This window comes from Hyperoodon ampullatus, assembly GCF_949752795.1.
Source record: "Hyperoodon ampullatus genome assembly, chromosome: 6".
NCBI classification, from domain to species: domain Eukaryota; kingdom Metazoa; phylum Chordata; class Mammalia; order Artiodactyla; family Ziphiidae; genus Hyperoodon; species Hyperoodon ampullatus.
The window spans coordinates 117705587-117733507 of record NC_136919.1 but is presented as its reverse complement, the minus strand read 5'-3'; the positions used below and the strand labels follow the sequence as shown (position 1 = coordinate 117733507).

The 27921-nt window shown below is 38.9% G+C and overlaps 1 protein-coding gene across 1 annotated transcript; it reads right to left on the bottom strand.

Moving 5' to 3' along the window:
• Positions 1–27919, bottom strand: ESCO2 (establishment of sister chromatid cohesion N-acetyltransferase 2; the record flags this gene model as incomplete). The annotated part of the gene is made up of 11 exons (XM_079706990.1): positions 27638–27919; positions 26433–26493; positions 24798–25629; positions 21409–21502; positions 14639–14696; positions 11441–11567; positions 10210–10341; positions 8892–8981; positions 8047–8190; positions 3485–3660; positions 1–133 (listed from the first exon to the last, which is right to left on the bottom strand). Exons 2-11 carry the CDS (start codon positions 26483–26485, stop codon positions 1–3), a joined length of 1839 nt encoding a protein of 612 aa, XP_079563116.1. The 5' UTR covers positions 26486–26493; positions 27638–27919.
• Between the last annotated feature and the right edge of the window lie 2 nt (positions 27920–27921).

Sequence of the window (27921 nt, the reverse complement as noted above, 5' to 3'; positions counted from 1 at the left end):
TTAAGTATTAAAATTGTATACAAGGAAATTAGGGGTGTTGCAGTACTTGGTTGCAAATAACTTGCCATCTGGTGTTGGGTCAGAAAATGCTATTTCATTCGTGCTGAGAAAACAGCCAAACATGAAGCAATTCCTAAAAAAGAGAAAAAGATAATTTAACAATGGAAACAACTTAAAATTTTGATTAAACATAAGCACAATTATATCAATATTTTAAAGCAATCCAATTAAAAAATTTCAATCTCTTTACATATTCTTGATTAAAACCAACATTATTTTATTAAGTGGTAAAATGACTCAGTGCCTTGTATTTTACAGGTGGAAGTCTAATGATATCATTTCACAGATGAGAAAACTAAGGCCCAGAAAAAGTTCTGCTGAGAGGCAAAGGGAGCCACACAAACCATCCGGTTGACTCTAGGTGATCCGTGATAGTAAGCAACTAATATGAGACAATATTGCTAGTTAAAAGCCACAGATAGTTATAACAACAAAAAAATAATTATTTTAACCAATAACTATATTCTTTTCAACTACATCACACACTCAGAGCTTTAAGAAGGCAAAAACTAATCTGCATTTTGACTACAACTCTCCTTGATCCAGCTCAATTATGATTAAAAGCAATAAAATGAAATAGCTGAAAGAATTCAACAAAACTGAGGGATAGTCTATGAAATAACTGGCCTGTACTCTTCAAATTCTTCAATGTCCTGAAAGACAAAGAAAGGCTAAGAAACTGTTCCAGGTTAAGGAAGATGAAGACTAAAGAGATATTATGACTAAATGCAATATGTAATCCTGAACAGGAAAAAAAATGCTATGAAGAGCATTTGAGACAAATGACAAAACTGAAATATCGACTATACATTAGATAGTATAGCATTATATTGGGATATTAAATACCCCAAATTTGATATCTGATCTGTCCTTATATAAGAGAATATCCTTGTTATTAAGAAATACATACTAGGTTATATACTGGTATTCTCCATACCAAGTTTATGTATCTCAACATAAAATATAGAAAATGGAGGTATTTCACAATTAACTATGAAACAAAATCTTTACAGACACCAACTTCTCTCACTGCTCCCCTTTGTAAGGTATGGTGGGGGACTAGGATTGAGGCCTAGGACTGCAGCCCTGCCATGGTCTTGGTGTCCTTTCTTAAGAAGTGTATGGAACCCAAAGGCTAGAAGAGTGCTACTCAAAGTGTGGTCCTTGGTTTTGTCAAAGTGGAGTCATTGGTTTGTAATCTGTTATCTTAAAGATAGAGGTTGAGGGGCTTCCCTGGTGGCGCAGTGGTTGAGAGTCCGCCTGCCGATGCAGGGGACACGGGTTCGTGCCCCGGTCCGGGAAGATCCCACATGCCGCGGAGCGGCTGGGCCCGTGAGCCATGGCCGCTGAGCCTGCGCTTCCGGAGCCTGTGCTCCGCAACGGGAGAGGCCACAACAGTGAGAGGCCCGCGTACCACAAAAAAAAAAAAAAAAAAAAAAAAAAAAAAAAAAAAAGATAGAGGTTGAGAGAGTAAGTGTTGTGAAACTCATCTATCTAACCTAGATTAGGTAATTAACAAGCAAGAAAGAAGCAAACTCATTTGTCCCATTATCAACTAAGTACCAACATACAGTGTTAGTACAAAGTGTGCATACTGTAGTTTTAAAATGGAGAATTCATATACCAAAGACTCACCATTTAGAAATACACAGTTCAGTGGTTTTAGTATATTCAAAAATTGCACAAAATTCAAGAACATTTCATCACCCAAAGAAACCCTGTAGCCATTAGCAGTCACTCTCCATTCACCCTTCCCTCAGTCCCTGGAAACTGCTAGTCTACTTCTATCTATGGATTTGCCTATTCTGGATGTTTTCTATAAACAGAATCATATAATAATATGGGGTATTTTGTGAGTGTCTTTTTTTAGTTAGCATAATATTTTCAAGGTTCATCCATGTTTTAGCACGTATCAGAACTTCATTCCTTTTTGTGGCTGAATATCCTATTGTAGTGTTTTATGTACATACCACATTGTGTTTATCCATTAATCATGAATTTGGTTGTTTACAGGTTTTTTTTGGCTATTATGAATCATGCTGCTATGAACCTTCATGTATAAGTTTTTGTGTGGACCTATGCTTCCATTTCTCGAGTATACTTGTAGGAGCAGAATTGCTGGGTCATATGGTAACAGTTTAATTTCTTGACAAACTGCCAGACTAGATTCCACAGCAGCTGTAGCATTTTACATTCCTACCAACAGCATACAAGGATTACAGTTTCCTCCACATCCTCACCAACACTTGTTATTTTCCCTTTGTTTTCATTTAGTCATCCGAGTGGCTGTGAAGTGGTATCTCATGATGGTTTTGATTTGTGATTTCCTTTATAGCTAAGGATGTTGAGCATAGCTTCACATGCTTATCAGCCATTTGTATTTCTGCTTTGGAAGAAAATAGAATACATTGAAATCCTTTGCCTATTTTTAAATTGTGTTGTCTTTTTGCGTGTTGTAAGAGTTCTTCTATATACGTTGGATATACTATACTCTTATTAGATAAATGGTTTGCAAATATTTTCTCTCATTCTGTGGGCTGTCTTGCTAATTTACTTTTACATTTAGTTACACTTGTGAGTTGCAGTAAGTCTTTATTAATTACCTAGTCACACACGGTCAATAAATATGTACAATTTCTAAAATTCTTTTTTTTTAAATATTTATTTTTAATGTACAATTTCTAAAATTATTTTTTTAATTAATTTATTTATTTAGGCTGCATTGGGTCTTAGTTGCAGCATGTGGGCTGTTTGTTGAGGTGCATGGGTTTTCTCTCTCTAGTTGCGGCGTTTGGGTTTTCTCTCTCTAGTTGTGGTGCGTGGGCTCCAGAGCGCATGGGCTCTGTAGTTTGCAGCACGCGGGCTCTCTAGTTGAGGCGCATGAGCTCAATAGTTGTGGTGCACAGGCTTAGTTGCCCCGTGGCATGTGGGATCTTAGTTCCCTGACCAGGGATCAAACCCACGTCCCCTGCATTGGAAAGCAGATTCTTTACCACTGGACCACCAGGGAAGTCCCCAAAATTCTTTTTTTTAACTTATATTTTGTTTTTATAGATTTATTTAAATGTAATTTTACATGTGTTGAAGCTAATAAAAATTTGGGCCTCCATTTTTCCATTTGTTTGTTTCCTAGCAATTTATCTTTACTTTATTTTATTAATGTGTTGGTCTGTAACAAAATCCAGTCTTTGACCACAGGTAGTTTGAAAAGCACTGGGCTAGAATGTTTCAGACTTGGAATGTTGTGCCCGAAATTGAGTATATCTAGTTCTTTTTTTTTTTTTCAATGCCAGCATTGCCTTAGCCTGACTTTGGTAGTATTTATATAGAAGTGTCTTACCAACATCATTCCCTTTGGCTCATGAGCCGAGAAAGGTTCTGGGAAAGCTAAGCTGGATCTAATCCATTTTATTTTATTTCTTACCTGAGAGTATCTACCAGTCGTCTTGCAATGCGCTTTCTTCTCTTCAGTCTGAAGACCCAGATTCTACTTATCCCACAGATTGCAGGTTCTGGTACATCTGAACATTGCCAAGCCCTATGACATTCTTTAGAGCTTGGGGATTCTGGACCAGTTGGTTCAGACAGGACACGGAAGGCCTGCAATGATACACAGAAGCATCTAGAGCTAACAATACAGCTGAGTTCACATTTCTTTTTAAAAACCATTCTTTAAACAAAATTTAAGTATCTAAAATTAATCTTATCCTACTTTCACAAAAATGTTAAAATTCTTTGCTATTTCTTGAATTCTTGCCCATTTACAGTCACACAATGCTTAAAAATTACTAGTGGTGTTGAGATATTCCCACATCCTAGTGTAATTCTCTCCGTCCTAAAATGTACATTTTATATTCTAAAAAACTAATAACATTAAAGAAGGTTTTTGCACATAAACTATGAAATTGGGTATTTAAATTTTTCTTTAAACTTCTTATTTTGAATAATTATAGATTCAGAGGAAGTTGACAAATAGTACAAAGAGGACATGTATCCTTCGCCCAATTTCCCCCAATAGTTACATCTTCCATAACTATAGTACAACACCAAAAGCAAGAAATTAACATGGGTGCAATGTGTGTGTATAGTTCCATGACAATTCATCATACCTGAATACTGATTTAACCATCACCACAATCAAAATACAGAGCTACTGCATCATCACGAAGCTCTTCCTCTTGCCACCTCTTTATAATCCCACCCATTTCCCTGCCCCCCACCATCCCTAAGCCCTGGCAACCACAATCTGTTCTCTGTCTCTAAAATTCTGACATTCTGAGGATATCATACAAATGGACTCATACAGAATGTGACCCTTTGAGAATGGCTTTTTTTTTAATTTTATTTTTTTATACAGCAGGTTCTTATTAGTTATCTATTTTATACATATTAGTGTATATATGTCAATCCCAATCTCCCAATTCATCCCACCCACCACTTTCCCTGCTTGGTGTCCATACGTTTGTTCTCTACGTTTGTGTCTCTGTTTCTGGAGAATGGCTCTTTTTCACTCAGCACAATGCCCTTGATACCTGTCCAAGTTGTTGCATATATCAACAGTCTGCTTCTTTTTATTGCTAAATAATATTCCATGTATGGATGTACCAGTTTGTTTAATCACGCACCTACTGAAGGACACTTTGGTTATTTCCAGGTTTTGGCTATTAAAAATAAAGCTGCTATAAACATTCAGGTGTGGGTTTTTGTGTAGACATAAGTTTTCATTTCTGGGATAAATGCCCAGGAGTATGATTGCTGGGTCATATGGTAAATGTATGATTAGTTTTTTAAGAAACTGCCAAACTTTTTCCAGAGGGGCTGTAACATTTTACATTCCTCCAACAATGTATGAGAAATCTAGTTTCCCTGCATCCACACCAGCATTTGCTATTGTCACTATTTTCTATTATAGCTGTTTTGATACGTGTATATTAAGTTTTAACTCCCACTGAGAAAACTTTGCTTCTGAAATGAGAATGAATAGAAGAGTATATGTATGAGTTAGTTGGCTATAGAGATCTTCCTCAACTTTTGAGGGATTACGTCCGGTAAATGTAGATTTTGGGCTTCCCTGCTGGCGCAGTGGTTAAGAATCTGCCTGCCAATGCAGGGGACACGAGTTCAAGCCCTGGTCTGGGAAGATCCCACATGCTGCTGGGCAACCAAGCCCGTGCGCCACAACTACTGAAGCCTGTGCGTCTAGAGCCCGTGCTCTGCAACAAGACAAGCCAACACAATGAGAGCCTGCGCACCGCAATGAAGAGTAGTCCCTGCTCACCGCAACCAGAGAAAAGCCCACAAACAGCAACGAAGACCCAACACAGCCAAAAATAATTAAATAAATAAATTTATTTTTAAAAAAAGAAAAAGATCAAAGAAAGAAAAGGTCAAGTTAATCACTTTTACAGCCCATAGTACAAACCAACTGCTTTTCTCTCTCTACTGTCTGATAAACACACAAGAGACTATATATGTATATGTGTATGTGTGTGTATAAATATATATATATGAGATGAAAAGCAGAAAAAAGGAAAATAAGAAAGATGGTAGAAATGAGAGAAAAAAGGGAAGGCACGTATAAAAAGGAGTAAGATACAAAGCTACAGTAATGAAGACAATATGGTACTGGCACAAAAACAGAAATAAAGATCAATGGAACAGGATAGAAAGACCAGAGATAAACCCATGCACCGATGTTCAACTTATCTTTGACAAAGGAGGCAAGGATATACAATGGAGAAAAGACAGTCTCTTCAATAAGTGGTGCTGGGAAAACTGGACAGCTACATATAAAAGAATGAAATTAGAACACTCTCTAACACCATACACAAAAATAAACTCTAAAAACCTAAACGTAAGACTGGACACTATAAAACTCTTAGAGGAAAACATAGGAAGAACACCCTTTGACATAAATCACAGCAAGATCTTTTCTGACCCACCTCCTAGAGAAATGGAAATAAAAACAAAAATAAACAAATGGGGCCTAATGAAACTTAAAAGCTTTTGCACAGCAAAGGAAACTATAAACAAGACGAAAAGACACCCCTCAGAATGGGAGAAAAAATTTGCAAACGAATCAACAGACAAAGGAGTAATCTCCAAAATATATAAACAGCTCATGTAGCTCAATATTAAAAAAACAAACAACCCAATTAAAAAATGGGCAGAAGACCTAAATAGACATTTTTCCAAAGAAGATATACAGATGGCCAAGAGGCACATGAAAAGCTGCTCAACATCACTAATTATTAGAGAAATGCAAATCAAAACTACAATGAGGTATCACCTCATACCAGTTAGAATGGGCATGTATCACTTCACATTCAGAAAATGTACAAACAAAAAATGCTGGAAAGGGTGTGGAGAAAAGGGAACCCTCTTGCACTGCTGGTGGGAATGTAAATTGATACAGCCACTATGGAGAACAGTATGGATGTTCCTTAAAAAACTAAAAACAGAACTACCACATGATCCAGCAATCCCACTACTGGGCATATACCCAGAGAAAACCATAATTCAAAAAGACACATGCACCCCAATGTTCATTGCAGCACTATTTACAACAGCCAGGTCATGGAAGCAACCTAAATGCCCATCGACAGACGAATGGATAAAGAAGATGTGGTACATATATACAATGGAATATTACTCAGCCATAAAAGGAACGAAATTGGGTCATTTGTAGAGATGTGGATGCACCTAGAGACTGTCATACAGAGTGAAGTAAGTCAGAAAGAGAAAAACAAATATCGTATATTAACGCATATATGTGAAATCTATAAAAATGGTACAGATGAACTGGTTTACAAGGCAGAAATAGAGACACAGATGTAGGGAACAAACGTATGGATACCAAGGGGGGAAAGCGGGGGTGGGGGGAGGTTGGTGGTGGGATGAATTGGGAGATGGGGATGGACGTATATACACTAATATGTATAAAATAGATAACTAATAAGAACCTGCTGTATAAAAAAAATAAAATTCAAATAATAAAATAAAAAGGACTAAGCATCATTTCAAGATGTATTGAGACAGATAAGTATTTTTAAAAGGAAGGAGACATAAGTGTGGGACATTATAAAGTCAGGTTTAAAGAACACATTTGAACTATACATCTTCCTAGCTAAAGATTACCCTGAAAGCTCCTTGAAAGGCAAAAACTATATAGCTCTATTGTAGAACAAGGGTTGGCAACCTTTTTCTGTATGGGGTCAAATTGTAAATACTTTAGACTCTTTGGGCCACATGGTCTCTTTTGCACCTACTCAACCCTACCTTTGTAGCACAAAAGCAACCACAGATTAATATGGAAATGAATGAGCATGGTTGTGTGTCAATAAAACTTTATTTACCAAAACAGGTGGAGGGCCACACTTGGCCCATGGGCTACTGTTTGCTCCTCTGCTAGAACACTGCTAATTAGTATCCAAAGTAGATTCTAATTAAGGCACAAGTAAGGACTATTTTGCCAAACATATTAACCTGCACTAAGCCACATGTTCAATAGCTGAGCTTATTTAAAATACTATACTTTAGGGCTTCCCTGGTGGCGCAGTGGTTGAGAGTCCGCCTGCCGATGCAGGGGACGCGGGTTCGTGCCCCGGTCCGGGAAGATCCCACATGCTGCGGAGCGGCTGGGCCCGTGAGCCATGGCCGCTGAGCCTGCGCGTCCGGAGCCTGTGCTCCGCAACGGGAGAGGCCACAACAGTGAGAGGCCCGCGTACCGCAAAACAAAAAAAAAATACTATACTTTATAGTCCAGGTATATAAAAGACAACATGAACTTAAGACTGACTTATCCTGCTTGTATAAGGCAAAATACCAGATATAATAGAAAAAAATGACTTCAATGATCTATATGGTCAAGGATATTTTAGAAGGAAAAATTCATTAATGGTAGCATTCTTAAATGCTTGAGACTTCTCCGAACTACTTTATTTTGCTCACAAATTATACCAGCAACTTATTAGACATATACGATACCTGTTTGATGGGCTCTGCAATTAAACACCCAACTACTTTCTTTTCATCAGAAATAAAGAGAAAAGTTTTGATTCTGTCTGGATGTCTGGGAACAACTTGCTGGAAGCCCAATTCATAATCGACAAGTTCCTGGACATCTTCCACCTAATGATGTTAAAAACCAAAAGATGTGAATTTGTTTTAGAAAGTATAATAGAAAATATACATATTTATATACACAAAAAGTATGATTACCATTACCAAGTTTAGCCTCTTTTATCTCTACTTCCTAAATGTACACAATTCCAAAATTATTTCACTATTGATGCATGTTTCTGCCACTTTGGAAACAGGGTTTTAAGAAACTATTTTAAAGATTGCTTTCAGCAGACAGAAATTCAGACCCTTGGGAGGGATAAGGAGTAGGATGATTTTATTTCAGCTTTATTCATGGTTCACTGGGGCTAAACATCCAGCCCAAGAGACAAAGGCAACACCAACATAAGAATTAGACTCTGGAGCCATTAATTTCTCAGTATTAAAAAGTTTAGTTTCTCTCTCACAAATTGAAGATGTAGGTAAAAGATAAGCTATAGAGCCTTATCTGTTTTCTTTAATCTCCCCCTGACACTCCTTTGTCTTGTAACTGTAAGTTTAATTTTGTATGACGTACTATGAAAGTCCTCCTTACAACTGTACCAAAGTACAGCGGATTATCTATAAGCAAAAGTATTTTACAGTTCAACATAGGTTGATTTCTTGGTAGCGAATGGGGACAGTAGGAGGAAAACAAAGATTGGGAAAGTAAGACTATAAATCAACTACACTTCAATTAAAAAAAGAAAAGAAAAACTAATGTTCCACACCTTTCTGATAGCATAACTCGGATCATGTGACAGGACCAACACAATTTTCCCATCCCAAAATTCTGCTACAACACGTTCTCTTTTCCAGCCCTGCCAAAGGAAAAAGAAAGTCACAGTTTAATCTGAAGAGGGAAAAAAATTAATATGGTCTGGAGAGAACAAAAAGATGGACAATGAATGATATAAAAAAGATAAAACCCAACTACAGGAATGTGGTAAGGGAAATAAAAGATGCCTAAAACAAAGTGTCTGCCGTCCAGGGGCTGACACCCTATCAGGAGACATGTAAACAATCTATTATAAAATAAGTTGAAGTCAAATAAGAGCCCTTCATAAGAATATAAAGAAAAAACAATGAATTATTAGGGGTGTGAAGGTGGGGGAGGGGTGGGATAAGCAGAGGGTTTTTTTTTTGGGGGGGTCGCACCAGTGGCAAGTGGGGTCTTAGTTCCCTGACCAGGGATCGAACCTGCACCCCCTCACTGGCAGCACAGAGTCTTAACTGCTCGACTGCCAGGGAAGTCACCAAGCAGAGTTTTAATAAATAAGGCTAAAAATATTATGAAGGCATGAACTACAGCAATAAAAATAGGGAACAAAGGGAGTGCATCTGAGTAGCAGGTGTAGTCATAAAGACAAGGCCAACAATAGGATGTATTTGGAGTAGGAGGCTGCTTGATGAAGAGGTGGGACCTCTCTTCTCAGTAAAGAAAAAGCCTAGAGAGGTCGTAGAAAAGCCGTTTTTCTAAGGTTATCGATAAAGAAGAAACTAAAGTGAGGAAAGGAGAAACTCCTCAAGTCTTTGAGTTTTGTATCTTGACTGCTCAGCTCTGAAAGCTAGAGGTAAGGATGCAGGATGTTCACTCAGCCTAGAACAATAGCTTCTCTTACATTAGGACAGGAGGTTTGAAGTGGCATTTTTACTAAAACTTAACTTTTAAATACCATCAGTCTCAAATATTAAGGACAACAAAATTGCAGAGGATGAAATATTTTTGGACACATAGATCTTTCCATATTTAGGCAAAAGAAATGTATCTTTTAAAGCAGCTTCACTTTTTTTAAAAAAATTTTTTTTTGCGGTATGCGGGCCTCTCACTGCTGTGGCCTCTCCCGTTGTGGAGCACAGGCTCCGGACGCGCAGGCTCAGTGGCCATGGCTCACGGGCCCAGCCACTCCGCGGCATGTGGGATCTTCCCGGACCGGGGCACGAACCCGTGTCCCCTGCTTTGGCAGGCGGACTCTCAACCACTGCGCCACCAGGGAAGCCCAACTTCACTTTTTAGAACAAATGGAAACGACTCATTTTTTTACTTACTGCATATTTGATTCCCTCCAGAAATCTGTGGTGATGCTGAGCATGCTGCAGTTCATCCTCGGGGTTGGAAGCAGTGTAGATCATGCCACAAGACTTACACATGGTGGCTCCAAAATGTTTCTGACCAGCGTCCTACAATTGGAAGAGAAAAAAAAAAAACCTATCTAAACACATCACAGGTTAGCTCTACATTTAGTTCATGTAAATTTGTCCATTCATTCAAATTTGTCCTCACTTTTTGTTTTTATGCTGCACAGGTGAAATACTAAATGAAAGTCTGGTTACTCTATCTTCTCTCTCTGCACAAACAAAATGGAATGAGAAGAGCCCTAAACATGCAATAGTGATGAAAGAAGTGAAACTGCCTCTTTGGACAGTGGAAAAAAAAATCAAGATTCTTTAGCTGGACCCATAGTTCTAGGAAGCAATAAGATTAAATCATAAATATTATAGCTAAGATGAACAATGGAATTTCCTTATTAAGCTCTTATACTAGAGGCCTAAAAAAGCCTCATTTCAAAGAGGCAGGGCAAAAATTTCAGGACTTATACATTCATTATATAGTATTTTTTCCTTAAGTGGTTAGGAGTCTGAAAGTCTTTTCCCCAAGAGTTGATAAAAAATAAGTAAAATACATAGTAGAAGTTCAGGAAAAGCACAGATAAATTAATGAATATAGAGAATTCAAGGATATTCAATGTCAAGGCTTATCATCTCATTGTATCACATAAGGCTTTGCTTAATGCTACTGAAAAATACCAAATTTTGAATTGTCTATATAGGTGTTTGCAAACTTTCTACCAAGGACCAGAAAGTAAACATTTTAGGCTTTGAAGAACACACATATTCTTTTTTTCCAACCCTTTAAAAATATAAAAGCCATTTTTAGCTCATAGGCCATGGTCCAGATTTGGCCCACAGCCATAGTCTGCCAAACCCAGGTCTAATGCAATGTTGCCATTCTCATTAAGTCTTTTATAGATCAACAATAATTTTCCTTATCCAGAGGCAACTCATTCATCAGCATTCTACTACGTTGCTAGGACTGCCCAACACCGTCAGTTCAAAAATGTACCTGACTAGCTTTAAATGCTGCCACTACAGCAAAGGTAGCGTTTACAAACTCAGAATATCTATATCCTCCGGTAACTATGCTTAGACAACACGTCAGACTTCAGGTTCTGTATGTGAGAGCCATGTACAGGAGGAGCTTTGTTTTAAGTTTACTCACAATGACGAGCTGGTCTTTTGTTTCTTTATTTGCATCTCTGGTATTAGTATTTTTCTGTGTATTGATTTGTTTCAAGAAGTTAGTAGACGTGATGCATCCCACAGAAGACTGTTCTTCAACTAGAGATCTTGAAGTAGAAAGTTGGTAAGTATTATTTAATAATTTAAAAATATTTGACAAATTATAATGAAAAGAAAAGAAATGTATATAACACTTGCAGAGGACTTTGCAGTTTTTAGGGCTTTCTATCGACATAACTTTTTTTTTTTTTTTTTTTTTAAATTTATTTTTGGCTGTGTTGGGTCTTCGTTTCTGTGCGAGGGCTTTCCCCAGTTGTGGAGAGAGGAGGCCACTCTTCATCGCGGTGCGCGGGCCTCTCACTGTCACGGCCTCTCCCGTTGTGGAGCACAGGCTCCAGACGCGCAGGCTCAGTAGTTGTGGCTCACGGGCTTTGTTGCTCCGCGGCATGTGGGATCTTCCCAGACCAGGGCTCGAACCCGTGTCCCCTTGGCAGGCGGATTCTCAAACACTGCGCCACCAGGGAAGCCCCTATCGACATAACTTGATGAAGTAATAGGGCTAGAAACAATGAGAAACCTGAGGCCCACTCAGACAGGATCAGTAAACTACTCAAGGTAAAGTAACTAGTGAAGAATGGCAGAAAGACTCAAATCCCTGTCTTCTAATACCACATCGAAGGGATTTCATCTACAGTATCATCTGCATATGTGCAGGATTTCTTTGTAAGTTGATGTCACCCTTAAAATTTAATCTTTTCTTGCTTTATCAAACCTTAGGGCAATATTTACCCATGTAGGCATAAAGAAACTCCTGGAATACCATAGCAGATACGTAGACTCTAATACTGAATCTCACAGACCCACAGGAAGTCAGTCACCAGCACATTATGATCCAACAACTTTTTACTGGGGCAGTGAGTAAGGCTAATACACTCGCTAGTCCTCACGCCTAAAGCAGCACCCTACTATTCCCAAATTTTTAGAGAAAAATAAAAAAATTGGCTGGATAGATGTTGTTGAGGCAACCTTTTCACATTAGGAGAGAACGCCGGGACTGGCTTATAGAGATTGCAAACAGGAGCCCTTTGGCCAAAACCAGCTAGCAAATGTTTTGATCAACTCGCACAGAGTTTAAAACTTTGGAGTAGCTACCAATATTTTAAAAACTAGAGAGTCCACTTAAAAATGTGTATTTCCAACATTGCAAGAGACACTGTAAGATCATTAGACCTCTGTTTCATCGAAGAATCTACTAGTTGGAGCTACACAGCACATGCTCTTTTAGGTGGGGCATGCTTCTCCAGTTGGCTCCAGTCTCTGCCCAGCCTGGCTGGCTCTGTAGGCACTGAGTTTGTAACCCTTGCCTTATAATGAAATGACCTTTTTCCAAGGATCAAAGAAATAGAAATCTCTAGAGAGTAGAGGCAAGGAAAAAAACCAAGTACCCAAAGCAAGGGGTTCAAATAGAAGCTGACACTGACAAATGAAAAAAAACTGGAAAAAAAACCGGAAAAAAAACCCTATCTAATGCTTTATGCTAACCCAAGGTGTCTTGCTAGTATCTGACTAGAAAATGGCTTTCAAACTGACTTGACAAACCTATGGTGAGAAATATATTTCACGTGATGACCAATACAGATACATATATATATAACTGAAAAAAAAAGGATTCACTAAATACACTTACTACATGAGAGATGCATTATTCCATTTTTTAAAAATGCTAGATGTGATGCCCTTAAACTGATTTGATAAACTACTAATGCCTGTAATATAAAAAACACTTGTCTAGGTCGCTGACCCCCTCCACCCCTTATACAACGTTTGCTAAGTACCTCAGCTCTTCCCACCTCTGCATGCGTGACTGCAATCACTTTACTTCTATCCTAGCAATTTTAAGTTTATTATACGTATTTGTTTAAATGCCTGTCCTCTTCTAACCATAACTTCCTTGATAGCAGGACCATGTGTTATTTACCTTCCCATCTCCAAAACACGGTGTAGTTCAATACCACATGGTACTCTATACTCTATACTCTATGCCAAACGTGAGACCACAAATCCAAAGAATCTGTAACCTACCTAAAGTAAAACTCATAGATTAAACCATAAGAAATTGATGATATCTGATTTTTTAGGTCCTACATAATGAACAAATTTCAAATGATTCAACCAACAGTCACCTAATATCTCCTTATGCTAGGTTAAGTTAGTTTATATACTGTTATTAGCTAATTGTGGTAGGTTTCAATCCTCAATAGATTGTCATGAAAGAAGACAGATGAGAAAAGGGAAGGGTGAAAAAAACTAGGAATATGGCCTTTGAAGGGGAAAAGTTGCCCACCCAACCCAATCTCCAAGGCAATTTAGGGTGAGATGCCCTAAGAGTAGGAGAACTTACCTAGGAAGTACCTTGCTCAATACCTTTAGTTGTTTATCATCAAATAGGGAGAAAAGAACCAAAGCTGCTTAGCTAGATGAGACGTTCAGACTATAAGAAACTTCTTTTTCAGAGCTTTTCCACTTTATGCTCACATGTACGCATGCCTCCCGCACTTCCAGTTTTAGTTGTGACCAGGATAGTGATAGCTTCAGCTGGGATTTATAACAGCATAAAGCTGCTGCAAGTTACTTACTCCTCTGGCCAGAGTCTCCTCATCTATAAGATGGGGTAATGATGGTATCTACACCATGAGGTTGTAAACGCCCATTGAACATGAACTATTATCAATATGTTGTCACACAGGGGTGGCAATACAGCCTAATGGGCTTTGGTTAAAATATGGATTCTAGTCCTGGCTCTGCCAACTAATAGCTGTGCAACTGTGGCTGAATTACAAACAGTTTTCCCAGCTGAAAATGGTAATAATAGCATCAATCTTCTAGGTTGTTGTGGGGATAAGTGAAATAATGGATATAAACTACTTATTATGGGTCAGGTACTATACAAAAATGTAGCAATTATTACTATTCAAGTCCACAAAGGTCTTTTCCTTCTCTCAACTCTTCAAGTTCTTATGAAGTTTCTATGAGAGGATCTGATTTCATCTCCTATTCTCAATATCTCTTTAATGGGGAAAAAAAACAGTGTTCTCCAAATTAAATAGTGTAAGAAAGAAAAAGAGACCCAGTGGACTCACAATTAAACCTTGAACATTAAAATAAGAGTGACACTTACCTTTTTGTGTTGACTGAAGACACGGTGAAGATGGGATAGACAAGGGTCTCAGGAGAAACTTGTAGGGAAAAAGGTGACAATAATTTGTATCACAGAATAAACTTAAAGCTTTAAAGCATAAGAGTTTAAAGGTTAATAAAACCAAAATACTCACATTACTTGATTTCAAGACTTAAAAGTAATCAAGACAGTACGGTATTGACAAAGGGATAGACAAATAGATCAATGGAACAAAATAGAGAGACCGGAAACACCCACGCAGATACAGTCAACTGATTTTTGACAAAAAGACATAAATTAATTCAACAGAGAAAAGACAGTCATCAAATGGTGCTGGAACAATTTGACATCCACATTCAAAAAAATGACAACACTCACATAAAAATTAACTCAAAACGGATCACAGATCTAAATGCAAAATGTAGAACTATAAAACTTCTAGTAGAACAGCCACAATGGAGAACAGTATGGAGGTTCCTTAAAAAACTAAAAATAGGGCCTCCCTGGTGGCGCAGTGGTTGAGAGTCCGCCTGCTGATGCAGGGGATACGGGTTCGTGCCCCGGTCTGGGAGGATCCCATATGCCGCGGAGCGGCTGGGCCCGTGAGCCATGGCCGCTGAGCCTGCGCATCCAGAGCCTGTGCTCCGCAACGGGAGAGGCCACAACAGTGAGAGGCCCGCGTACCGCAAAAAAAAAAAAAAAAAAAAAAAACTAAAAATAGAACTACCATATGACCCAGCAATCCCACTACTAGGCATATACCCTGAGAAAACCATAATTCAAAAAGAGACATGTACCAAAATGTTCATTGCAGCTCTATTCACAATAGCCCGGAGCTGGAAACAACCTAAGTGTCCATCATCAGATGAATGGATAAAGAAGATGTGGCACATATATACAATGGAATATTACTCAGCCATAAAAAGAAACGAAACTGAGCTATTTGTAATGAGGTGGATAGACCTAGAGTCTGTCATACAGAGTGAAGTAAGTCAGAAAGAGAAAGACAAATACCGTATGCTAACACATATATATGGAATTAAAAAAAAAATGTCATGAAGAACCTAGGGGTAAAACGGGAATAAAGACACAGACCTACTTGAGAATGGACTTGAGGATATGGGGAGGGGGAAGGGTAAGCTGTGACAAAGCGAAAGAGAGGCATGGACATATATACACTACGAAACGTAAGGTAGATAGATAGTGGGAAGCAGCCGCAGAACACAGGGAGATCAGCTCGGTGCTTTGTGACCGCCTGGAGGGGTGGGATGGGGAGGGTGGGAGGGAGGGAGATGCATGAGGGAAGGGATGTGGGAACAGATATATATGTATGACTGATTCACTTTGTTATAAAGCAGAAACTAAAAATAAATAAATAAATAAATAAACCATAAAAAAGAAAAAAAAAAAAACTTCTAGTAGAAAAATCCACATGAACTTGGGTTTGGTAATAATTTTTTACATACAACACCAAAAGCACAATACATGAAAGAAAAATTAAATGAGTTAGACTTTATCAAATTTAAGTGTTTTGCTCTGCAAAAACTGTTAAGAGAATAAAAAGACAAGCCACAGGCTAGGGAGTAAATACTTTCAATCATATTTCTGATCAAAGATTTGTATACAGAATATAAAAAGAACTCTTAAAACTCAATAATAATAAAAAAAGTCCAATTAAAAATGGGCAAAAGATCTGAACAGACCCTCCTCCAAAGACATACAGATGGCAAATAAACACATGAAAAGATGTTCTGCATCATTTGTCATTAGGGAAATGCAGATTAAAAGCACAATGAGTGGGCTTCCCTGGTGGCGCAGTGGTTGGGAGTCCGCCTGCCGATGCAGGGAACACGGGTTCGTGCCCCGGTCCAGGAGGATCCCACGTACTGCGCAGCTGCTGGGCCCGTGGGCCATGGCCGCTGTGCCTGCGCATCTGGAGCCTGTGCTCCGCAGCGGGAGGGGCCACAACGGTGAGAGGCCCGCGTACGGCAAAAAAAAAAAAAAAAAAAAAAAAGCACAATGAGCTATTACTACACACCTATTAGAATGGCTAACATCCAAAAAACTGACAATGCTGGAGGGAATGGGGAGTAACAGGGACTCCCATTCATTGCAGGTGGGAATGCAAAATGGCACAGTTGCTATGGAACATTTTGGCAGTTTTTTAAATAAAGTTTAACATAGATTTGCCACATAACCCAGCAATCATGCTTGTAGGTGTTAACCCAAGTGTTATGAAATCTTATGTCCACAGAATAACATGTACACAAATGTTTATAGCAGCTTTATTCATAAATGCTAAAAACTGAAAGCAACCAAGATGTCCTTTAATGGAGGAATGGATAAACAGACTATGTATGGTAATTCCATAGTTCAGCAAAAAAAAGGGAATGAACTATAATACATGCAACAACACACATGAACCTTAAACGCATTTTACTAAGTGAAAGAAGTCAGACCCCAAAGTCTACCTATTGCACGACTGCATTTGTGTGACATTTTGACCGGAAAAGGTAAAACCATGGGGACAGAAAACAGATTAACGGTTGCCAGGGGGATGAAGAAGGGTGGAATATGTGACTACAAAGGATACACACAAGGGAAATTTTAGGGTGAGAGAACTGTTCTGTAGGGTAGTGGAGGGGTTGATTCACGGCTCTATGCACTTGCAAAATCCATAGAACTATATATAACAAAGAGTAAAATTGAATGTATATATTAAAAAAAAATCAACCATGATGTTGAGGGATCCCAAGATGGAATGCAGACTGTGACAAATGAATCTAACTGCATTAGAACTGCATGGAGAACTGCACTGAAGGAGACAGTGGAAGAAAGGAAAGACGACCTAAGCAACTTTACAAAACAACATTTTGACTAGAAATTAGAAGGCTAAAGACAAAAGGACTGTACTTAAATGGTATACACTGGTAAATCTGTTTCTCACAGAATGAGTTAATACTGAAACTGTCCTGCAGGTATATTGAGACTGTACGTAATTGAGCAGGTGCACAGTGACCGGGAGGAGCCAGGTCTCTCACTGTCTGAGAGAAGCTACAGATAAACAAAGAAGGAAGGGAGTGATAACCCCTGGGGGACTGGATTAGTCAAAGACATCAAGTTTGAACTTATGTTTCTTTAGCATATGTACACATGGAGAGATACACAAACAATTATAGATGTGTGCATATACATGGATTAGGATACATACATATATTGATATTTTCTAGCTCTGTCTGCTGAGAGGGCCTAGGAGCTATGACACTCAAGTAGCAACAAGCACACCAAGTCCAGAACTTGGTTTCTAAATTATATTCCCCAACAGAAGGAACTAGGGTTCCTTGGAGAAGTGGCCGAGTCTAGGACTGCGTCAAGGCAAACGCTAGGTGAGCCGGGAGCATCTTGTAGTGACAGAAAGTAAGAAGGAAGTGCTCAAAAAGCAAAAGAAGGGGACAGGTCAAAGAGAACTGACCTGAAAATATCTCCCAGTGGTCAAAGCTGGAACAATATGAGCAACAGAATACATAAATAATGTATTAAATTTTAACCAAAATATAAAATATTCATGAGTGCACACTGATGAATATCCAGGAGTCCATTTATTTATTTAAAGATTGAATAAATAGGGACTACCCTGGTAGTCCAATGGTAAAGAATCCACCTTCCAGTGCAGGGGATAAGGGTTCAATCCCTGGTCGAGGAGCTAAGATCCCACATGCCGCGGTGCAACTAAGCCTGCACGCCACAACTACTGAGCCTGTGCGCCTCAACTAGAGAGCCCGCATGCCAGAAACTACAGAGCCCACACACTCTGGAGCCTGTGCACCACAACTAGAGAGACAAAACCCACACACCACAACTAGAGAGAAGCCCACACGCCACAACGAAGAGCCCGTGCACTGCAACAAAAGATTCTACATGCCGCGATGAAGATCCTGCGTGCCATAACTATGACCTGACGTGGCCAAAAAAATAAAATAAAGACAACTCTTCCTTACAGAAGGAATCCAAATTGGGCTTCCCTCGTGGTTCAGTGGTTAAGAATCCGCCTGCCAATGCAGGGGGACACGGGTTTGAGCCCTGGTCCAGGAAGATCCCACATGCCACAGAGCAACTAAGCCTGTGCACCACAACTACTGAGCCTGCGCTCTAGAGCCCGCGAGCCACAACTACTGAAGCCCACGCGCCTAGAGCCCATGCTCTGCAACAAGAGAAGCCGCCGCAATGAGAAGCCCGTGCACTGCAATGAAGAGCAGCCCCCGCTCACCGCAGCTAGAAAGCCCATGCACAGCAACGAAGACCCAATGCAGCCAAAATTAAATAAATAAAAATAAATCTAGAAAAAAAAATAAAGGATTATTTTTAAAAATAAAACAAGGGAACATTGTTTAAAAAAAAAAGAAGGAATCCAAATAATATATGAAAAATCTTCCTCTCTAGGAGATGAAACTTAATCCCCACCCCTCCCTGAAAGGGCAGGCCAGACTTAGTGACTTACTTCCAAAGAACAGAGTTTGGGAAAGGAAAAAGGGTAACTTTTACAGTGGAGAAATAGGGCAAGCCTGACCTTCACCAAGCGACAGGGGTTAACGTCATCTGTAATGTCATGTGGACATCAGCACCCAACACGATGTGGTGAGACGGGCAGTTCACCTCAGTGGCATTCTTCCCCCAAACCCATAACCCCAGTCTAATGATGATCAGACAAACCCAGGTTCAGGAATATCCGGATAAGATAGCTGGCCAGGACTCCTTAAGAATGTCAAGGTCATGAAAAACATGGAAACAAAGAAAAGACTGAGAAAATATCACAGACCAGAGGAGACTAGGGAGACAGGACAGCTAAATGCAATACGAGCCCCAGGGTGGATCGTAGAACAGAAAGGGGACATTAATGGAAAAATTGATCAAATCCAAATACAGTCTAGAGCTTAGTTCATAGGAACATACCAATGATGTAAGTTTCTTAGTTTTGACAAAGGTACCACAGTAATTTAAGATGCTAACAAGGGGGGAAATAGGGTAATACAGGAACTCTCTGTATTATCTTTACAACTTTTCTGTAAATCTAAAATTACTACAAAATAAAAAGCTTATTAAAAAAAAGAAAAAAGGTGTGAGTTCCCTGGTGGTTAGGACTTGGAGCTTTCACTGCCCAGGTGTAATCCCTGGTCCAGGAACTGAGATCCCACAAGCCGCGTGGCATGGCCAAAAAAAAAAAAGGAAAAGAAAGAAAAAAGTTAAATAGTAATTGATTAGAGAAAAATAGTACATTGAAAGTGTGCTATTTAGTAAAAGAGCAAACTTTTAACTTTGCACTGAAAAATAATTAGAGTGCATTCTCTAGAAACAAGGCCAAGACAGTTGAGAATCTGACCTGCTATGGGTAAGTTACTTAACTTTAAGTCTGTTTCCTCATCTATAAAATGGGCATACAAACTTATTTCCTAGGGTTGTTGTAAGAATTAAATGATAAATTAGTTATTAAGTAATAAGATTTTATCATTTGTTTACTACCTTTATGAATTTTGCCATATGCTTGTACCATCTGTTCTTTTGTTTGTTTGTTTGTTTGGTCATGCAGAGTGGCATGCAGAATCTTAGTTCCCCAACCAGAGATTGAACCTGTGCCCCCTGCAGTGGAAGCACGGAGTCTTAACCACTGGACCGCCAGGGAAGTCCCTTGTACCATCTGTATTATATTTTATTTATTAAATATTTTTCCTTAAATGGACTTAGTGTACTAAAATAAATTTATTTTTAAATAAAATTTTATAACTATTGTAAATGAAAAGCCGTTATTATTTTTCTGCTACATGTTCTGTCGTATCAGGGATAGCACAACCCATGGAAAACAGAAAGCATACTAAACATTTAGCACTGCCTGGTACATATTCAGCAGCTAATAAGTACTAGTTATTAACAGTATATCTCAGAATAACCATTATGAATCATCATTCTATATATCCTTATGTCATTAGATCCTCTTAAGGGCCATTTTGCTTTTAGTTTTATCTTTGTTTTCTTCCTGTGAGCTACAGTTTCTCACTATAGTCTACATATCTACTTCTAGAATTTTAATTTATTTCCAAATTTATAGATATAATGAACAAGTTAAAGTTACAAAGAATCTGGCTGGTAAGTAGAATGTTAATCAACCTCTTTATATATTCATAGTTTAGTAAATACTGTTTAAGTGAACAGTGCCATCATAAGTTAATAATAGGATTTCAGGACTAAGAGAAATTTAAAAATGAAGACTAACCCCTTACTTTAGAGATCTCTTCCCTAGATCACACAGTTAATTAGTGGCAGACCTGGACAAAACCCCAAGGTTCCTGATGCCCAATTCAGTGCCCTTTTATGGCCTTTTAAATTCTGCTTACAACTGGGCTTTGATCATAGATATATAACAAATTGTTTTCACTCCCTCCTATTATTTGGGGTAAAAGGTAGGTAGGGTATGTATGATAAGAACACCTGGCCCTAGGGAGCTTAAGTAACTTGGCCACATCTCACAGACCAATTAATCATCAGTATTTTGTCTTAAGTTCCAGCCTAAGGTCTCTTTGTCTCCTCCATAAAATGCACTGCACTGCTTATCATAGAAAACAGTGTTACCAAGATAAACACAAAGATACAGCTCACAGATACTGAATATTTAAAAAACCCAAAATATTATTGTATATAATTTTATATTGACACATGTAATGAAGCATTATTACAAGCAAATAAACTCATTTTGAGAAGAAAACTTTTCTCTTACTTACCTGCCTTGTTCTCACTGAAAGACTCCTCTGAAGAAAAACTCTTATTTTCATCGGTTTTACATTCCCTTGAAGAAATGACTCTATCTGATGCATCCTGAAAATAATGAATAAGTAAAATTAAGGAAACCTATAATTCTTAATCATTTTCTATTTAGTGAATGAATCCCAATAGATCTGCTTCTAAAACAGAGTATATAGTTTATTATGAATTATATTTCATAATGACTTTAAATTCTCAATTTTCAGTCTATTTTAAGGAAAATTCCTTTTATATCTACTAAATGTAATATTTTAAAAGACAGAGTGTACATATTTAAGTCTATAATTTGTCATCCTGTCAAAAATGTATTATTTCCTGACAAAGATGACAGAATGAAGATTATAGAACATCCCTTCTACAAAAATGAATTGAACAACAACAAAAAAATTAGTGAAAAGAGCAAAAATTTCCCCAGCAGCTGCAAAACTGAAAAGGAACAACCTTTTGTCACAAGCTTTAAAATCAGGGAGCCAAGGAAAGAAAAAAAACATTCTGGGGTAGTTGGAGAGGCTTCTAAACTCCCACTTTTTGGGCAGTAGCAGGGACTAACACTACTTATTTGGTGAGACTCAGAATATATAGCTTGGGGGAAAAGGAAAAAACTTTTGATTAAAGAGGAACTCATTCAACATCATAACATCTCAGAAAAGGTAAGACAACCCATCAGTTTGCCACTTCTCAGGGGTCCATAAGGAGTTGGGGGAAAGTTATGCACCCTCTAATGAAAATGGGATTCACCCTCATCTAGCAGAGATGAATACTAGTAGCGGGTATTTAACAAAACCTTAGGTAGAGAACAGAGCCCAGTTCCACAAATTTAAGATTCACAAAAAGCCCAGCTTCTCAAACTACTAAAAACTAGGTAGAACCCAAAACCTGACCCCTTAAAATGAAGCTCAGAAAAAAAAGTCAGAAGAGTACTGCAGAGAAATCATCATGTCATTGTAACAAGCCTGTCTCTTCATTATCAAATGGATATGGAGAATACCAATCAGGACCCCTCCTGTACACGCACTTTGCTTCATTGGATTGAGAGTTAATTTTAGCTTGAGTTGTGCCCTAGATTTTCAAAAACTGAGTTATATTTATATGCAGTGACATGTACAGATATAAAGTAGAGTTTGATGAATTTTTCATAAACTTATATATCATGTAACCCAAACCCAAAACCCCTATCAAGATATAGGGGTGTTTTGTTTTGTTTTTTTGTCAGAAACAAGATGAAGAATTAGTAGAATTGCTGTTATGGCTGAGGCAAGCAAGAACATGCTCCATTTAACAATATACTTGGCAATACTTGATAGAAATGCTTACAAGGGCAGCAGGTAAATGAAATTAGCAGCAAAACTGGACTGATCTAGATATGTATCCATACGTTGATTCAGTGGAAGGAAATGAAGAGCCCATACCTGTCAAATGGTAGCCTGATACTCTGTTCCAGGAGATTACTGCCATGCAGGAATGTGGGCTTAGCTTTGCCAGAGTTCAATTTTTCATGAAACACCAGAAATCTGTTACCTTACATTTAAAAAAAAAAATGCTGGCTCTAAACATTACATAGGCCAAGCAAACATCCATGGGCTGGACTTGGTCCACTGGCCACCAATTATAATCTTTGCCATTGAGATCTGAAATGTAGGTGACGACAAGAGGTAGGAACTGGGGTTGGATTTGGGAGGAGGCAATGAGAACAGTAAGAGGAGGTGAGGAGGGAAATGACTACAGAGAGAGTGTGAATTGCTCAGCAGTATATGAGCCTCAGAGTGTATGTGAAAGCCTACAGCTGCAAGGGTTGTGATGAATATAAACAAGTCACCACAGACATGGAAGTCACCAAACTGGGAGCCCTTCTTAAGGCCTGTTGCCTCAACTACTTTCTGCACGTGGCTACATGGAAGAAAACCACCTTTCTCTCCTTACTGACAAGAGGGCAACAATAGAAGGTATAGACCTGCATTGTCTATTATGGTAGCCACCAGCCACAAGCAGCTAATGAGAACTTGCTACATGGCTAGTCCCAAGTGATACATGCTGCAAGTGGAAATAAACATGGATTTCAAGGACTTGGTACAAAAAAATAATGCAAAATATCTCATTAATAACTTTTTATATTGATGACATAAGAACAGTAACATTTAAAACATATTGGGTTAAACTTTTTAGAAACTATCTTAATGTAGCCACTAGAAGATTTTAAATTACATGTATTGGTATTCTATCAGACAGCACTAGTCTAGGCCAGCTGTGACAAACAGGAGCACAATCAAAAAAGCATAGAGGGCTTCCCTGGTGGCGCAGTGGTTGGGAGTCCGCCTGCCGATGCAGGGGACACGGGTTCGTGCCCCGGTCTGGGAAGATCCCACATGCCGCGGAGCGGCTGGGCCCGTGAGCCATGGCCGCTGAGCCTGCGCGCCCGGAGTCTGTGCTCCGCAACGGGAGAGGCCACAGCGGCGAGAGGGTCGCGTACAGCGCGCAAAAAAAAAAAAGCAAAAAAAAAAAAAGCATGGAATGGCACCCACGAAAACATACTATGTAAAATAAACAAAAACCCAACTATACATTCAGTGATCATCTCAAGTAGTGGGATTACAGAAGATACATATTTTTTATATTCTCTGTATTCTCTAAATTTTCTAAAATAAGTTAGTACTTTAAATAATGAGCTGAAACAAACAAAAATATGCTCGTTCTCTGGAAATCTACTACCTGAATTTTGTTATTTCTACTTTCTAAAAACACTGACTACCAAGTAAAAGTTAAGTTTCTCTGGACCACAGTCATGAGGGAACTTAATGAGATGTAAACCTTAATGCCAAGAAAATGTTGGTAGGCTTCCGTAAGCCAAAAAAGGGAGGAAAAGCCCATCTTTCTACCCTGTCTCTAAATTCTTTAGAGTGATGATACTATTTGGCTTCATAAAAGCAGTCCTACAGACTGTAAAGATAACAAAATTCTGGGCTTCCCTGGTGGCACAGTGGTTAAGAATCTGCCTGCCAATGCAAGGGACATGGGTTCGAGCCCTGGTCTGGGAAGATCCCACATGCTGTGGAGCAACTAAGCCCGTGCACAGCTACTGTGCTCTGGAACCCGCAAGCCACAACTACTGAGGCCCGTGCTCCACAAGAGAAGCCACCACAATGAGAAGCCCGTGCACCGCAACGAAGAGTAGCCCAGCTCACAACTAGAGAAAGCCCGCGTGCAGCAAGGAAGGCCCAACGCAGCTAAAAATAAAATAAATTTGTTAAAAAAAAAAAAAGAAAAATTTTGTTCAAAGTTACGTATATACAATGTATACTGAAGCTCTGTTATATAGCCAGCTTAGTTTTTAAATTGATATATTTACATTTACCTTTATTAATTTCTCATCATTTTTACTTCTTTCACTCAGCAGCTCAGTGTTCAGTTCTTTTTCTGCTAACAAACACTTTGGCACTTGCCTTGTCTCAAAACTTCTTTCATTGACAGTTTCCACATCAGACTCTTCAATAACTTCTGATTTATTCTTTTGGGTGAGTCCCAGTAATGGCTTATCTTCCAGGGACAATTTTCTCAGGGAGGGTTTTTTCCTACTAACAAAAAAAGCCGCTCCTCCCTGGAGGGTAACTTGTGGTTTGACCTTTTGGCTTAGAACTCGAGGAGCATTCAGATTATTTTCAGCTGAGTAACAATTATTCTCTTTCTCCACAATTGGCTTATAGGCCACTCGATTTTGCTTGGAATTTTTAGAATTCTTTGACACAGGCTTGATGTACTTATATCCTGGTTGACACTTAGCAGTTAAACTCTTCTGTGGTTTTTTGTTCATCTTCTTGGAGCAGGCTGGTTTTCCCTGCATTTTTTCTGTCACACTGGGATATGATCTATCTTCATTTTTAGTTTTTAGACAAATAGATCTACTCTCTTTTATCAGCTTTCTCTCCAGTGGATTGAGGTACCACTTATCTTTGTTGTAAAAGGATATGGTAGACACAGCAGATTTAAATGGTGAACCTTGATTTGCAGATGGCAATCTATTTTTAGTCGTTTTGAGTGGACTTGAAATGAAATGGCCTTGTGGAGAGCAATGAATCTCTTCTTCATTTTTATCACTGCTTTGGCAAATGTGCTTTTTATTAGGTGATGGAAATACATTTTCAGCGAAGTCCAAAATTAATTTCTTTGATGGAATTTCTGATAATAGGCTATGAAAAGAAACACAGTCCATTGATAAATATAGTTATTTTGCTTCCATTTCTATGTCAATTTACTGCTAAGCAATAAACAACTCTACCTGTGAGGCATATTAAAAATGCATCTTCTCCACCAAACATCCATCCATATATATACATTAGTAGTTTAACAGCAGGATTCTCAAATTCTGTCTTTACCAAACAAAGCATCTGAATATTTTTCAAAACTAAGATTCCAATGTTTGTAAAAACAAACACTGTTTACAAAGAAGCTTTGAGATGCATATATATGTATATGTGTGTGTGTGTGTGTGTGTGTGTGTGTGTGTGTGTGTATTTTAAAACCTATTTCTAAGCTTTGGCTATATACCTGCTATAATTTCCCTAAAATGATTAATTTTATGTAATAAACTGACCACTTAGGGCTGTTCTAGAATATATATCTCTGGTATGACATACATGGAGTATAGAGCTTTATAGGATTGCTTACGGATGAGTATCTACTATATGCAAAACAGTATGTTAAATATTACATAAGAGAGCAGAAAGGAGCAAGGTAATAAAAGATCTGACCCACATTTCCAAGCCATAGGAAACAGCCCTTTCTCTGATTCCCTCCAAAGGCCTTAAAGAATTAATTATGAAAGCTTACAGTATTTCCAGACTAGAATTAGATTATAAAGTATTACTGTAGCCATAAGGAGTAGGTGAATGGAAGAATGGAAATATTTAGAGATAGAAGAGTGGAGATAAAAAATGCAAGATGGTGACTTTTTCTTTTTTTTAACAGTTTCTACTCATAGGATGAGACTCACTTATCACAGTTCAAAGAATGCTGCTTCCTTTTCCTTGGAGTTAAAGTTGACATCTTCTTAACTGAACTCCTAAAAGCAACAGAACAATATAATAACCAAACTAATCCAATGTGTATAAAAATCAGTAAATCAAAATTATACTTTATAAGTCTGAAAGAATTCTCAGATGGGTAATGGTCCATAAAGATCCAAAAAAGGGGGGGATGGGTTTAAAAAGCAAATCACTTTAATAAAGGTTTAAACCATGAAGGTTAAAAAAAAAAAAAAAGAAAAGGAAAAACACTACATCACAGTAGCAACTAATTCAGCAGGGACAGTACAATTTAATTAACTAATTAAGCAGGAATAGTACATGTTTCAAGCCGGAAAATGATCCTACCAAGGAGGAAGGATTTTACCCCATTTCAGGACACACTTTCCCCTCAATTAGCCTGATGAATCCCTACCAAGTTTAATCACTTTATATTCTGGGCAGCTGTCCTTGCCACTGCCCTCACCCCTACCCCTCCCGCTGTTAGATGCTCTTGCCCTAGGCTTCCATTCCATCCTGCACCTCCTTGGTATCCGTTTAGCACATTTTCTTGTTGTTCGTTTGACTGTCTTTCTCAACAGCCTGCATGTTCAAAGAAGGCAGAGACCGTCTCTAGCTTTTTCATCAGAAGCAAGAAAACGGGGAAGCATAATCCTCTCTCATTTTTCTAGTCGAGGAGCCGCTTGTTTCCTTATTTACAAAATACTCTGACCTCCTAAGGCTGAGGGTAAACACAATCACGCATGTTAACTCTTGGGCAGATGGTATGTTGCTCAATAAGCGTTTTCCCTTCCCTTTCCTTCGGATCAAGTATTTAAAAAAAAAATTACACAAGCTTGACTTCAAACAAACAGAAAGACCTGGGTCTCTGGGAATTCGTGTCGAGCTGCGGCTTAAGGGAAGACCTTTCCGGGGTTGAATGAGGAAAGGTAGGAGAGAAAAGCGCCTCTGTCCCCAAACGCTGTCAGGGCAAAAAGACGAGAAAACTCGGCGTCAGAAAGATGGAAACCCGGTGACCTGGAAGTGCGGACACCCGCTCGCTGGCTTCGGTCTCCAGCCGCGAACGCGCCAAGCACCGAGCAGAAGCTCTTTTTCCTTGACATTCACCTCCACGTTCCACAGAACCTCCCGGTCTCCTGGCTCTTCCACCCCACGCCTCGACCCTCCACAGGACTTACCTGCCCCTCGGACAGGCAACCTCTCCTCAGCAGAGCCAGGGGTCCCCACTGTATTCAAATTCTCGCGCGCCAGTCCAGGCGGAAGTAGGTGAGTTCCGATTGGCCGCTTCCAAGCGCGTCCAGGGGCTGTCTCGATGATTGGCTGTGCACTAACGTTTGCCCCGCCCACCCGAAAGGCGGTCTCCAAGATTCTCCCGCCCTTGCAAGGCTAAAAGCTCTCTTCTCTCAGAAACCAAGTCTTCCACAATCCCTTGCGGCGCGCCGGGCTCCATTCCGGAGG